Source organism: Mauremys reevesii, unplaced genomic scaffold (assembly GCF_016161935.1).
Source record: "Mauremys reevesii isolate NIE-2019 unplaced genomic scaffold, ASM1616193v1 Contig6, whole genome shotgun sequence".
NCBI classification, from domain to species: Eukaryota; Metazoa; Chordata; order Testudines; family Geoemydidae; genus Mauremys; species Mauremys reevesii.
In genome coordinates, this window is record NW_024100873.1 from 196,373 (window position 1) to 211,553 (window position 15,181).

The following is a 15,181-nucleotide window of genomic DNA, read 5'->3' on the forward strand; positions in this document are numbered from 1 at the left end:
CCGGCCCGGCGGGTCTCGCTTCCCTTCCCCGTCCCCGGCCCGGCCCCGGCGGGTCCGCTTCCCTTCCCCCCGGCCCGGCCCCCGCGGGTCCGCTTCCCCCGTCCCCGGCCCGGCCCGCGGGTCCGCTTCCTTCCCGTCCCCGGCCCGGCCCGGCGGTCTCGCTTCCCTTCCCGTCCCGGCCCGGCCCGGCGGGTCTCACTTCCTTCCCACGGCCCGGCCCCGCGGTCCCGCTTCCCCGCCTTACCCGAAGCGCGTCTCGGCGAGGCCTGAGCCGTCCGCTCAGAGCCGTGGTGAGGGCGGGGCTGAGCTCCATGCCGGCGCAGCGCTCAGCCCAGAGCTCCCAGCCCCGCCTCCCCACGCGACTCTGAGCGGGCGGCTCAGGCCCGTTGGAGCTCCCAGCACCGCCCCCTCCCCACGCGGCTCTGAGCGGGGCGGGGCTCAGGCCCCGTTGGAGCTCCCAGCCCCGCCCCCTCACCCCGCGGCTCTGAGCGGAGCGGGGCTCAGAGGCCCCGGCGGAGACTCGGCGCTTGATGCGCTGAGGCTCCAGGAGAGGGGCGGAGGCGGGAGCCTCCGCTTTTCTCTTGGGGGCCCCTGCAGAGCCCGGGGCCAATTGCCCCTTTTGCCCCCCCCCCTCTGGGCGGCCCTGGGGAGCTCCGCGGGCCGCAGGGAAGAGCTCCGCGGGCCGCATGTTTGAGACCCCTGGGCTACAGCATCGCTAGGACGAGCTTTATTCAGCTGTGGGGAGGTGCTGTGGGGCGGGGGGAGCCCCCATCACTGCAGTGGTGTTGCTGAGCATTTAACCCCCAGGTCAGGGATCTCCAAAGGGAAGACTCCCCAGGGATGTTAAACTTGGCCAGTTGGTGCATACGTCACGTGATGTGCGATTACAGGCTATTTCCATTCAGTGTGAGTCTCATTCTAATGTGGAGCAAGGGGTGGGGCTGTGGGGTTAACAATGGGGCGCTGGAGGATTTAACAGCTGGATGAGGGGTCTGGGTGCTGCTTGCTGGGGTTATTATGTTGTACTTAAAGTCCTGCACAGGATCTTTTCAGGGGGAATAAGGCAAAACACCACATTTATTAGTAATACATGTATTAATTAACACTGTCTAATATGCATATGATACATTAGACTCATATACCCAAGCACACTCCGTCTTAATGTTGTTACCAACTAACTGCTCCCCTTAACTGCACTGGCCAGGTGAGTTAGATGGGGGAGGGGTGGAGCTGGGCTTCTGCCGATCCGGATCGATGCTCCAATGTTGACAAGATGAGACCCAGGGTCCTGTGCAAGACACCTCACGTTTATAGCAGCTTCCCTCTCATGCAAATCTGTACCAGCTTCAAAATCTGTGTCTGTGGCCTTGGCTACACTTGCAAATTTGCAGCGCTGCAGCAGGGTATGAAAACACACCCTCTCCAGCGCTGCAAATTGCGGCGCCGCAAAGCGCCAGTGTGGTCAAAGCCCCAGCGCTGGGAGCGCGGCTCCCAGCGCTGTACGTTATTCCCCACAGGAAGGTGGAGTACGGACAGCGCTGGGAGAGCTTTCTCCCAGCGCTGGCGCTTTGACTACACTTAGCGCTTCAAAGCGCTGCCGCGGCAGCACTTTGAAGTGCAAGTGTAGCCAAAGCCTGTGTCCGTTGGTCCTTTTGTGCTGCTTCCCTCAGGGTGTTGTCCCAATGCTGCAAAGAGGGTGATTTCCCAAAGAAGGTGCTGGCTTCTAACCCCAGAGGCTATCAGTATGTCTGCTTGTCTTTAATGAGCCCACTTGACAGGTTTTATTGTCCTTGGGTCTGGCTTCCATCCCCTCTGCAAGGATTGCGGCTGTTTGGAGGTGGTGCCCTCCACGCCTTCCTCATTCACACCTTGTTCTTTCAACAGGGCAATTGATTAAGGGAGTTGGGGGAACCTTATTCTACTCCTAGAAAAAAGACATTTGTTCTGCTTAACTATCCTTAGGGGCTATAACATTATACCAAGGCTTAACACAAAGTTTTTACATGAGGCTTTGATACAAAGTCTCCATATCAAAGGACTTGATACAAAGTTGTATGAAAATAGCTGAATACACAGTTATATGAAGAGGCACAATGTAAAGTCATATGAATATTATCAGATTTATCTACAATTAGAAGATGCTCTCACTGCCCCCACGTTCCCCTCAGTGTAGTCACACGTTGCAGGCTGCGTTCCAGGGGATCTGAGGCTTTGATACACGAGATGGGTGAGGAGGGAAACCCGCTCAGAGAGGCTGTTGGATCTGAGGGCCCCTCGTCTTCAAGGTGTCCTTGTCTGGGGCCCAGCAGGTCTGGCAGCTTCTCTGCTGCTGCCTGCTGGTGTTTTGGGGGCTCTGAACTTCTAACATTCTGCCTCTGCCTATTGTACCTGCTCCCATGAGATCAGTCACAGAAATGACCCGCTCGGTGTTCACCCTGCGCTGCCTCCTGGACTGAGCTGCCCAGCTCTGTAGATGTGGCTGTGGAAGGTGTGAGCACATGACACTGCCCTTAGCCCTGTACGAGAATCCATGTGCTGGGCAGCAGGAGCGTGGGACCTGCTGGGGGGCGGGGGGAGGCAGAGCACCGGTGCAGGAACTTTGGCCCCTCCCCCACTCCTTTCCCCCCAGGGCTGGTGCAGTGTCTGGGGCTCCCCACAGCAGCCCAGGTTCCCTGAGTGGCTCTTACCACACCCCGGCTCTGGCTTCTGGCCTGGCCAGGTGTCGGGGCCTCAAAAGGGAAGAGGAGCGGGGACTGGGGCCCCATGGTGGGGGGAGGGGAGCTAAGGCCCAGCTCAGCCCCCTGCCAGGAAGAGGCTGGTGCTGCTAGCAGGGGCTGCTCATCATGGTGGGGGAGCTTATCCCTGTCCAGCCATGAAGTGCAGCCCCTGCCGCTGCCAGAACCGTGCCTGCCCGAGGCTCTACGCCCAGGTTAACAAGTGGGCAGGCCTGGCCCTCCCACGTTAAAACATGGGGAGGGGGGGGATTGCCCCCCCTTACCACCCCAGTTCCAGCCCCCCTGCCAGACACACTCCTCCCTTGCTCTCACCTTCCCCATTCCCTTGGCTGCACACTCTGTACATCCCCAGCCCGATGGGGGCTGTGGCCTGGTTGGCCTCTGGCGCTGCCGCAGTGTGTGTGTCATAACAAACTCCAGCCACGCTGCGTGTCGGGTTGCTGGGCCGTGGCCTCTGGTGCAGCTGCTGCTGGCCACTCTCAGACTGGCCCGTCTCTCCCATCAGTCTGATCCCATCGGGCAGTTCTTGTTTCTGTCCCTACTCGTTCTCCACAGAGATGACAGAAGAGACGCTTCTCTCCCCTTGTGTGTTGTTTGTTCTAGTGGTAACATCTAAGCAGCCTCCTCCATGGCCCCCTGCTGCCCCCTGCTGCCCGGACGGCTGGATCCGGATCCAAGGGAAATGTTACTATTTTTCTAAGGCCAATAGGAACTGGACCTACAGCCAGAACTTCTGCTCGTCACACGCTGCCTCCCTGGCTGGGATTGAGAGTCCGCAGGAGCTGGTGAGAAGCCGGTTAGATGCTTTGTGCCAAGCCCAGCGATCGCTGGCACCACTGACAGGGCTGGAGTCAGGCTGGGCTCAGCCCCTGTAGGGCAGAGAGGAGCCCGGGTGCCTCCCAGGCTGGGCAGCCAGAGTCAGTGCGGTTCTGGCAGCTGAATCCTGGCTGGACCTGGGGCTCCAGCCCCTCGACCCTGCGTCTGCCAGAGCACAGGTGGGAGACTCGTCCTGTGCAGAGCTGGGCCAGCTCAGTCAGCTTCTGGCCAATGGGCTGCCTGGGGCTGGAGCAGGTGAGAACCTGCTCCCCCCCACCCCAGCCCCAGGGTTCCCTCATGGGTGGGGCGGGGGGGAATCCAGCTGCAGGTGAGGTCTGCTTTAGGCCTCTTCCCCTCAGGTCCCCATCCCTGGTGGCAGGGGTCTGTCTGCCCTCCCTCTGCAGCTCCCTCTCCCTCCTGGCCCTGCTGTGCTCTGAGAAGGGGCTGCTGGGTGGACAGTGACCTTGCAGCTCAATTCCTGCTACACCCAGTAGGTGCCACAGCCCCAAAAAAGAGGCCGGGGAGGGTGAAGGGTTAATACTTATCTGATCCCTTCACCCAGTAACCATGGAAGAGGCCTCTAGAAATCCCCTGCAGCCCAAGGTGGGGGAGCAGCAGAGTCAGGGTCTAACACAGCTGATGCTTTTATTGGGTTTCCAAGGATTCTCTGCTGCCATATGAAGGCAGACTGGACCACTGGATCGGCCTCTGGAGGGACAAGGGCCAGGTCTGGAAATGGGCCAACGGGACCAAGTTTGACGATCGGTGAGTTTCTTTTTTTCTGCGTTGGTCAAAGGGGATGGAAATGCCCCACTGGCTGCTTTAACGTCCCCTCCTGACAGGAGTGGGGCCTGTGGCTGATTGCAGGGAGGGGGGATCCAGAGGGGCTGAGTGCGCAGCTCCCCTCCCAGACTTGAGGTGTCACTCCCGGTCTGTGCCTGGCACACACTGACTCTAGCTCCGATTGCTTCTGGGTTACAGGTTTGAAATACAAGGAGGTGCAGACTGTGTGTGCCTGGATGAAGACCTCACTGTCACCACGTCAAGCTGCAGCACACCAAGAAAATGGATCTGCAGTAAACCTGATACCCCTGCGAAGGGAGAGGAGGGAGCAGTGGGAGGGGATTCGTGAACTCAAGGGAATTGGAGACCAGCTGTGACAAAGCCTGGTTCTAGTCCCCTCCATGCTGCAGCCTGGTTCCCTGTTTCTTAGCCTGTCTCCAGGGTTTGTCCAGTCCTAGTCATCAATTACCCTAATGCTGGGAGCCCAGACAGCCAATGTGAAAAATTGGGATGGGGATGGAGGGTAATAGGAGCCTATATAAGGAAAGACCCAAAAATCAGGACTGTCCCTATAAAATTGGAACATCTGGTCACCCTACCTAATGCTGGGGTCTGTGACCCTTCTCTCAGGGAGACTGTCACAGTAACTGGATCTCTATCCTACCTCCATCAGGTCAGGACTTGTCTCCAGCCACCCCTGTCTCTGGGCAGGGACCTCATCCCACTCCCTGACCAGGGCACTTGAACTGCACAGCTCCCTTCCGTACACTGTGATATCCCCAGCAAGCCAGTCTGGCTAAAAGCCAGTGCCTGCGCTTTGCTTCCACTCTGAGCACAATGCCCATCCTGATCCCACTGTTATAAGCTAGAACACGGCCCTTTCTTGGCTGATTATTTATTCTAGGTCAAAAGCATTAAGGAGAAAATGGATAAAAATCACGAAAAGGTCCCCCACACTAAAGACACCAGAAATCATCCCTCTTCCAGGGGAGAGTCTAGTAGCCAGTGACCCTTCCCGGCCCTCCCTACGGGGTTGGGGTCCCCCCTCCCCGGCTGAGAGCAGGTCCTGTCTGTTTGAATCAAAATAAAGGTCATTAATCTGTTTAAATTCAGCCTTTGAGTGTCCTAAGTTCTGTCTCCGTCTCTGGAAAACCCCCTGTGAGCCAGTGTGTGGGAACCAAACGTTCCAGGGTGCGATCCCAACCAGGGAGCGGCTGGGTCACCACTTGCCCTGCAGCCTGGGGTGTCTCAGTCCTGTGCAGAAGCTCCCAACCTGGGCCAAACAGCCTACAGGTCACGTCCTGAGTGGCTGTGCCTGGCCACAGCCCTGGTCCAGCAGCCTGTCACCCGCGCCACACTGGGCCCACCAGCCTTGGTCACTACTTGTAGGGTGACCCCCACACACTAGCCAACTGAGCATCGGTTTCTGCCAAACCACCCCTTTGAACGTTCTTACAAACAATGTACCTATGCCTCGTCTCTGTACAGACCTTCATTTGATTCATTTGGGTTCTCCTGGCCAGGGTCTGGAGTCTCAAACAAATCACCAGAGTCCCCACACTATTAGCATAGTATACTTTAACTGGCTCCTGTACCCATCTAGGCACTGCCATCGTGAGGTGTATGCATTTGCATTCTCCTTAATTGCCCGGGTTGCCTCTTCTACTGCCTGAGTTGCTTCTTCTACCTCCTTTGTTTTTTCCATCACCTGTTTGGCCAACATGCTGTCTAAGCCATTTCACTGCCTGTAGTGAGGTGGCCTGGCTCCCGGCTGCACCTGAGGGCTGAGCCAGAACAGCTGCTGCAGCAGTGGGCAGAGCCACTGCGGCCTGTCCCCGCCCCCCAGAAGTCAAGGGGCAGGACAGGAAGTATAAAAGCCCGGCCCCAGGGCTCAGTTGCTGCCCGGCGGCTGGAGAGAACAGACGCTCCTGACCGAGCTCCTGCTGGACCGAGCCTTCCCCGAGCCCGGTACCCTGAGGAGCTGATCGAGCGTCCCCCCGACCCGAGTCCTGAGGAGCAGCCCGAGCTAGCCAGCCCTCAGCATGCTGAGGAGCCCATGGTGTGGGACCCAGTGCCCGACACCAGAGATGAGCAGGTACCCACGGAGCGGGAGATGGAAAGTAGCCCGGGGGTAGCTGACCCCAGTCTGGCTACAGCAGACTGTGAGCCGATGTCGGTGTGTTGCGGTCAGGACCCCACCGGCACAGCAGCAGACTAACTGCCGCTGTTAGGGCCCCGGGCTGGGACACAGTGGAGTGGGTGGGCCTGTGTCCCCCCTGCCACCCCGCTCACAGGTGGCAGCCTCCCCCTCACACCAGCGCTCAGATATAGAAGTCTGGACTTACCTGCTGTTTGCTCAGCCCCTGCCTGAGGACCTGAGCCCCTGAACTATTGTTGTTTGCTCAGCCCCTGCCTGAGGGCTTGGGCTTAAACTACTGTTTGTGTTGCTCAGCCCCTGCCTGAGGGTCTGAGCCCTTGGACTATTGTTTGTTGCCCGCCCTGACCTAGGGCTTGGACCTTTGGAGACTGAACTGCTGATTTAGGCCGCATAGTGAGGCGGCCTGGCTCCCGGCCGCACCTGAGAGGGCCAAGCCCCCACACCGGACCGTCTACACTGCCATAGACATGAGTTGTAAGATTCTTGCTTTTTTACTCTTATTACTGTTTTTCAGAGCCTCAGTTTCAACCATCGCTCTGCAGATGCCAGTCCATGTTTCCCCACTCTCTTTTTTTAAATTCATATGGACCCCCCTTACTGGCAATCCAGTCGGTCCAGGAGTTATCAAACTCTGTGGGGATCAAAAGGGAGAGGATCAGGGGGTTCCCTAGCTCGAGGTTTTCTGCCATGTTAGATTGCGATTCCTACAGCGGGCAGCTCGCTTACTCACCAGATCAGAGGTTGGGGTCACCAGTGTTGTCAGAAGTGTTGTCAGATGCTACCGGTGTGGTGCTCTGCTTTCTCCAATGTTAATATCACTCAGCTGCATGCGTGTGTTCCCTCTGTGGGCTGCCCCAGCTCTGCAGATAGCTGACACAGCAGACCCGACGAGAACCCCCAATGACCGCAGAGTCTAGTAAGGTACGAAGGCACGTTGGCCAGGTTTATTGCCGTATTGGACACAAAGATAGTTCCCCGTAGATTACTTAGTCTACCGGGCTTACTACTAATACGTGCCCACGGTCAATGGACTCGGCTCAGTCAGTGGCGGGACTTTCCACTGCCCCCTCGGCTGGACCCAGACACCGCCCCAGGGATGCATTTTTATACACAGGTACAAACAAGTTACACATCACTCCTGACGTATTGAGGTGCAACCTCTCTACATAGTAAGGTACAACCCCTCTAGGTAGCAAGGTGCCACCCCTCAGCTTGTACATGTTGGTTCGAACAAAACAACTCCATCCATCATATTACCCTTTTGCCCCTGTCATTGGGATGGGTCAGACTGTCCCTTGTTATCTATGAAATGTTCCAGTATAGTGTGTTCTGATGCTGTGTTTTATACTTCGGTGTGCTAGATGAATATATGTTTATGCAACATCAGCCCTTTTCTCGCCAGCTTCTGTGAACCGAGCCGGCCTTCAGCTCACAGCCTGACTTTGCTTTTTAGCTAAGTCTTGACCATTACTTTAGTTCAGGCCTCATACTGGGCCTTTATTAGGGCCTTCACTTACTACACCTCTGTTTAACTCAGGAACATTTAGCGCTAGGGGCAGAATTGGTGGACAAAGTTGTAGGGATATTAAAGAAGGTTTACATTAAACATGGTTTATATGAGAAATGATTTATTGTTAATACTTTATAACTTAAGGTTTGTATTAGAAGTAAATTTGTGAAGATTTATTGTCAGAAATAGCTGTGTCTGTGTGAAGCCTGCTCAAGGAGATACTTTGTACAAAAACTTGTTAGATGTCGATTAACTCTAAGTGCCTGTTTTCTAAGTGAAACTTTGTAACCGCTACTTTATTTTGTAATGGCCGCTGTAAGCTGCTGATTGGTTAATTGACTCAGCACCTTGTTACCTCAGCACGCAAGCCGTCAATTAACCCTATGCCTCAGTTACATAGTTTTGCCTACCTTGTAACCACCGCGGTAAGCCAAAACAGTGGCTATTATAGTATACAAATAGAGACCCCCACCTCTGTTAATTCATTTTTATCTCATTTTATGTTTCTTGATTGTTAAAAGACAAGAAGTCTCACACCCCAAAAAGATAGAGACAGTAAAATAAATGTAGTTAAGATAAAAAGTATATGTGAATGAGTGTCTAGTTTAAATGCTGAATGAATGGTTAGGGAGTTACCAGCCTGAAAAATTCAGTGTCGGCCGAAGAAGGTGTCAAGTGGAATCAAGCAGATGACCCCTGAAGGGTGAACTGGAATCCAGCCCAGCACCTCAAAGGAAACATCTGACAGAATGAAGCCAGCCACCTGCTGATTGATTTAACAACAGAATGAAGAACTAACATATATATATATAGGAATAAGTAGCCAAACAACGTTGTTTGCTGTTATCTTCTATTTTATTATGATATTTACAATAAATGTGACAAATGTCTTTTCCCCTTTAATAAGATCCTGCTAGTTTTTATTGGTATAACAAAGTGACAGAGGCCGAGAACCCAAATAGCGTTTTAGATGAAATCATCAAACCAACAGATAAATGTTTAATGCAAAATGTTGAACATCCTTGTTCAGCGAATTACAAAATCTTGTTAAGAAAAAAACACTAACTGTAGAACGTGTTTTGGGAACAAAATAGGCCGTGTTGTAAAATAAAATGTCAGTTGAAAATAAGTATGTAAAGCGTGTTTTTATGGAGTTCCAGGGATGTGGGGTTTGTCAAAAGGGCAGTAAGTTGCCCCCATAGTAGGTTACAGTTTGTCAACAACAACAAAAGGTATATGAATGGCCTGTTCCTCTAACAAAGGCCCAACCACCTCACCCAGCCCTGGTGTTTGTCCATAAGGGTTATAGGCTCCCTATGGACCATTGCAAAGCAGCCCCAGCACCCCTCTTAAATCATACCATCTTCTGCTTCGGCTGTACCTTTTCATTTTCCACCTCAAGGTCCTCTGCATTAGGACTTAATCAGAGCCCCTCTGATTTCAACAGTGTCTCAGGTTTCTCGTCTACTGTTTCATATTATTTAATACTGTACATCACCTAGGTTTGCATAAGTGTTCTATAAAAACAAAACAAAATATATTCTCTAGCGGCTTAGACAAGGTAATAATCTACAATATTGTAACTATTGCTTTGCAGTCCTTGCTACAATGCATCTTTTAGCTTGTTTTTGTTAATGTTTCTGATGGGTTGTAAGATGGGGGGAGATAAAGGTAATAATTGGAGATATACCAATCTCCTAGAACTGGAAGGGACCTTGAAAGGTTATTGAGTCCAGCCCCCTGCCTTCACTAGCAGGGCCAATTTTTGCCCCAGATCCTTAAGTGGCCTCCTCAAGGATTGAACTCACAACCCTGTGCCTAACAGACCAATGCTCAAACCACTGAGCTATCCCTCCCCCTTATAAAAAATACCTCATAAAATGGAAAACTGTTTTCAAACTTTAAACACTTGCCCATGTTAAAGCATAACAACTTAGGCTGCCTACAAAACTGTTTCACTAAAAGAGTTATCAACATGCCACCTAAAACTCAGGACAGTTTTCTTACCCCCATGGCCTGATCTCTGTTGCACTGGCTTTTTTTAAAAAAAAGTTTGTCCTTGGTTTAGATTTTAAAAGACATTTAAAAAAAAGAGGAGAAAAAAAGGGGGAAGGATGGGGGGAGAAAAGTGTGTGTGGGGAATGGGGGTGAGGAAGGCTCCATATCTCTGGTTTTTAAAAAAAAACAGCTAACTTTTTTTACATACGTTATTTTTTTGTGTGTTTTTTATATAAATCCAAACTTTAAAAAGCAATCTTGGGGTATTTTTTATTAAAACACATATGTAAACTCCCCTCGATTGCCAGTTTTCATATTCTTACCCAGTTGTTGTTTTGGTACTTTAAAAACACTATTTTTAAAAGAACAGGCTAGTATCTTAAGCCTTTTTAGTTCACTAAACTTCTACAAACTATCCCTAAGAGGGGCCTTGTTCTGTTACAGCTCAGGCAATACTGCTTTTTCATAATGAACTTTACAAAAACATAATGCTTCAAATATATGGGGAGGAAAATAAACTTCTCTCTCATCCACTAGATTACAAACTAAGGGGGATATAAACTAGCTGTTACTAAGGTTCTGTGGTTTTCACTCCGGCGTGTTTTCTGCGTGCTCTTTTTTTAATTAAAACACATGTAAAAATGTTAAATAAAGGGCTCTGTCTTCATATAGGCTTGTCTTTTAAAGTGTTTATTCCTCTACAAAACTTAATATAACTTTCACTTGTATGTGTTAAAAAGCAGGAAAAGAAGCAGCCTTCTTTGATCCACTGGCTTACAGAGGCTGTTTTTGCTCACAGCTGCTTTGCTGCAAAAGCCTGCTGTCCTTACTAAAAGAATGACCAGTGCTAGCCTAAACCTAGGGGAAAACTTTTATAAGCAGGCTTTCTGTGTTTTTAAGCCTGAGTTGTTTCAGCAGACTTGCATGTTACTGAAACACCTATGCCTAAGGGGCTAAATGAAGGTTATGGGTCTTCAGGTAGGCTTGTCTTTTCAACTGTTTATTCCTTTCCAAGCCTTTCACCTCTCTTTGTTAAAAAGTGGGGAAAGAAACAAACTCTGATCCACTGGTTTACAAAATAAAGGGTATATAAACCGTCTTACTAAAAACCTGGGGTTTTAAGCCTAGGGTACTTCTGCCTGCTCTGTCTTTTTTTTTTATTACAACACATACAAAAGGGATGTGTCTTAGGTTTGTCTTTTCAAGTCATTATCCCTTTGCAAAACTTAATGTAACTTTAACATGTGTTTGTTAAAAAGCAGGTAAAGAAGCAAACTTCTTCTCTGTGATCCCCTGACTCACAGAGGCTGCTTTGCTAACAGGAGCTTTGCTGCAAAAGCCTATTTCACATTGTGTTTACTAAAAATAACACCTGTTAGTCTATAACCTAGGGGGAAACTTTAAAAAATGGTGTGTTACTAAAAGCTTATGGTTTTAACTTTTATAAAAACCGCTCTGTAAAAGGGCTACATGGCAAAAAAAATGCTGAGGGTCTGTTTCTTTAGATAAGACTAAAAACAGTTAAAAGGGAGGGGGGAGAGGGAAGTGGGGAAGGAGGGAGTTGACTCCTGTTTAAAATCTTGGCACTCTAGGATTGGTTCAGGAAAATGAATTCTATGATGCTGCTGTAGAACAACCATGGGTGGCAACAGCAAAGAGTCCTGTGGCACCTTATAGACTAACAGACGTTTTGCAGCATGAGCTTTCGTGGGTGAATACCCACTTCTTCAGATGCATGGGTGGCAAGTTTGTAAAAATGTTGGTGGTGCCCAGAACCCGCCCCCCAACTCCGACCCCCAAACTCCACCCCCACCTGCCTAAGGCTCTGGGAGGGGGCTCGGTGGGGGAGGTCTGGGGTGCAGATCCTGGGCTGGGGATTAGGGTGCAGGAGGGGTGCAGGGTGCAGGCTTTGGGATGGAGTTGGGGTGCTGGGTGCAGGCTCTGGGCTGGGGCAGGGGGTGGGTGTACAGGAGGGGGTGAAGGGTGCAGGCTTTGGAACGGAGTTTGGGGTTAGGAAGGGGTGTGTGGGCAGGGGGTGGGGGTTCACCTTCTGGGGTGGGAGTTTGGGGATCGGAGGGAGTGCAGGGTGAGGGCTGTGGGGCTGAGGATGAGGGGTTCATGATGCAGGGGGGCTCAGGGATAGGGAGGAGGGTTGGGCTGTGGGGTGAGGGCTGTGGATGAGGGGTTCATGATGTGGGGGGCTCAGGGCTAGGGCAGAGGGTTGGGATGTGGGGGGATGAGGGCTCTGGCTGGGGGATGAGGGGTTCATGATGCAGGAGGGGCTCAGGACTAGGGCAGAGGTTTGGGGTGTGGGGTGAGGGCTGTGGGGTTGAGGGGTTCATGATGTGTGGGGCTCAGGGCTGGGGCAGAGGATGAGGGTGTGACGGGATGAGGGTTCTGGCTGGGGATGAGGGGTTCATGCTGTGGGTGGAGGCTTAGGACTGGGGCAGAGGATTAGGGTGCAGAGGGATGAGGGTTGGGGCTGAGGATGAGGGGTTCATGCTGCGGGGGGGCTCAGGGCTGGGGCTGAGGATCAGGGTGCGGGGGGATGAGGGCTCTGGCTGGGGCTGAGGGTTTGGGGCATTGGAGAGGCTCAGGGCTAGGGCAGCCTGCCTTGCCATTAGTGGAGGGCAGGCACTAGGACCCTGGGGCAGCAGACAGCCGTTCTGCCCGGAGCGATCTCCAGCAGCACAGAGCAAGCGGGGGAGAGGCGCGTGCTTATTTCTCTCAGGCAGGGACGCGACGCGGCATGGCGGAAGAGGGGGAGTGGGGGGACACGCGGGGGGCGGGGGCTGAGACCTGCTCCAGGCGGGGTCGCGGCGGCGGGGGGAGACCTGGTGGGGCCAGGGCCCGATCCAGGCAGGGCCGGGGGAGAGACCCAGCTCCAACTATTGCTGGAGCAGGGCACCCGGCCCTGAATATTCCTGGAGCCCGGGCACTGCACAAATATATAACCTGCCGCCTATGAGAACAACCTCTGATTGGGCCGATCCAAAGGCGGTGCTAAGTCTGAGGGTCTGAACCAGGGACAGAAAGACTTAAAAGGTGAGAATTCTCTCTCTCTCGCTCTCTCATTTTCCCTGACTCAACCATGTGCTGTCTATCTTTGCCCTCTGCAGAGGGGCTCTTTTCCCTTTTCTTGCCCTGTTCTTTTTAACCTCTCTTTTTTTCTTAACCTATCCTGATACTGAATGCTTTTCTAGTCACTTTTTTACCATGTGCTTACTAAACAGGCTTTGCCTTCCTCATTCCCTTTTTAAACCTAGTTTTTAATGTTTTTAAATGCTTTTTTTATTCACTTTTTTAAACCATGTGTTTACCAATAAGGTTTTGCCTTTCCCTTTTTAAACCTAGTTTTCAATATTATTTAACTCTTTTTTTTCTTATACTAACCCTTTAAAAACAAATATTTCCTTTTTTCTTTAAGTTCTATCTATTTTTGAATAACCTGCCTTCACCAGCCTCTCTCCTTATTCAATCACATCCAATAACCTTTCTTTCCTTTTTTCTCTAAATCTCACTCAAAATTTCTTTTTCGTCTTTAAACTCTCTCACTCTCTTCTTTCAACCTTTTTCTCTCCATGTACCCAAGCACAAATATACACTTGCACAAACACTTCCGCTAGTCAAACACACACACACACACACACACACACACACACACACACACACACACACACACACACACACACACACACACACACACACATTTTTTCAAAATGGCCGATGGCGCCACAATTTGGTACCAACTGAAACAAGGTGGGACATAAGCCCTAAAAGGAGTATGGAAATTGCATAGTCAAAATTGCATGGTGATGAATACTATCGAGTTTATTACTACTTAGGATGAAATTTAATAGTGAAAAGTGCAAGGTCATGCATTTAGGGATTAATAACAAGAATTTTAGTTATAAATTGGGGACGCATCAATTGGAAGTAACAGAGGAGAAGGACCTTGGAGTATTGGTTGATCACAGGATGACTATGAGCTGCCAATGTGATATGGCCATGAAAAAAGCTAATGCGGTTTTAAGATGCATCAGGCGAGGTACTTCCAGCAAAGATAAGGAGGTGTTAGTACCGTTATACAAGGCACTGGTGAGACCTCATCTGGAATACTGTGTGCAGTTCTGGTCTCCCATGTTTAAGAAGGATGAATTCAAACTGGAACAGGTACAGAGACGGGCTACTAGGATGATCCGAGGAATGGAAAACCTGTCTTATGACAGGAGACTCAAAGAGCTTGGCTTGTTTAGCCTAATCAAAAGAAGGCTGAGGGGGGATATGATTGCTCTTTATAAATATATCAGAGGGATAAATATTAGGGAGGGAGATGAATTATTTAAGCTCAGTACCAATGTGGACACAAGAATAAATGGATATAAACTGGACACTAGGAAGTTTAGACTTGAAATTAGACGAAGGTTTCTAACCATCAGAGGGGTGAAGTTCTGGAACAGCCTTCCAAGGGGAGTAGTGGGGGCAAAAGACATATCTGGCTTGAAGACTAAGCTTGATAAGTTTATGGAGGGGATGGTATAATGGGATAGCCTAATTCTGGCAATTAATGTGGCTATTGATCTTTGATTATCAGCAGGTAAGTATGCCCAGTGGTCTGTGATGGGATGTTAGATGGGGTGGGATCTGAGTTACTACAGAGAATTCTTTCCTGGGTGCTGGCTGGTGAGTCTTGCCCACATGCTCAGGGTTTAGCTGATCGCCATATTTGGGGTCGGGAAGGAATTTTCCTCCGGGGCAGATTGGCAGAGGCCCTGGAGGTTTTTCGCCTTCCGCTGCAGCATGGGGCACAGGTCACTTGCTGGAGGATTCTCTGCAGCTTGAGGTCTTTAAACTACGATTTGAGGACTTCAATAACTCAGACATAGGTTAGGGGTTTGTTATAGAAGTGGGTGGATGAGATTCTGTGGCCTGCATTGTGCAGGAGATCAGACTAGATGATCATAACGGTCCCATCTGACCTTAAAGTCTATGAGTGAACCTAACAGGTAATGATCAAGTGATCTCTCTCCTGCCGTCCATCACCACCCTCTGACAAACAGAGGCTAGGGACAATGATAATACTAAATTGCTCAAGATATCTTGAGGATATATAGGGCTAATCTATTAGCAGTGTTCCAGAGAAGGGATTCAAATCTGGTGCACTAAGCACTTGGCTATTGG

General features: G+C 51.0%; 2 protein-coding genes across 2 annotated transcripts in view; both read left to right on the forward strand.

Moving 5' to 3' along the window:
* LOC120394440 (C-type lectin domain family 2 member D-like) overlaps positions 1-5,387 on the forward strand; it is a 47,687-nt gene extending 42,300 nt beyond the window's left edge. Inside the window, exons 4-6 of the mRNA XM_039518669.1 lie at positions 3,339-3,520; positions 4,213-4,316; positions 4,533-5,387. Coding sequence (XP_039374603.1) covers positions 3,339-3,520; positions 4,213-4,316; positions 4,533-4,683 — 437 coding nt within the window. The 3' untranslated portion in view covers positions 4,684-5,387. The remainder of the gene's footprint in view (positions 1-3,338; positions 3,521-4,212; positions 4,317-4,532) is intronic.
* Positions 1-15,181, forward strand: part of LOC120394448 (C-type lectin domain family 2 member B-like) — a 1,239,960-nt gene that overhangs the window by 11,278 nt on the left and 1,213,501 nt on the right. The window lies entirely within an intron of this gene.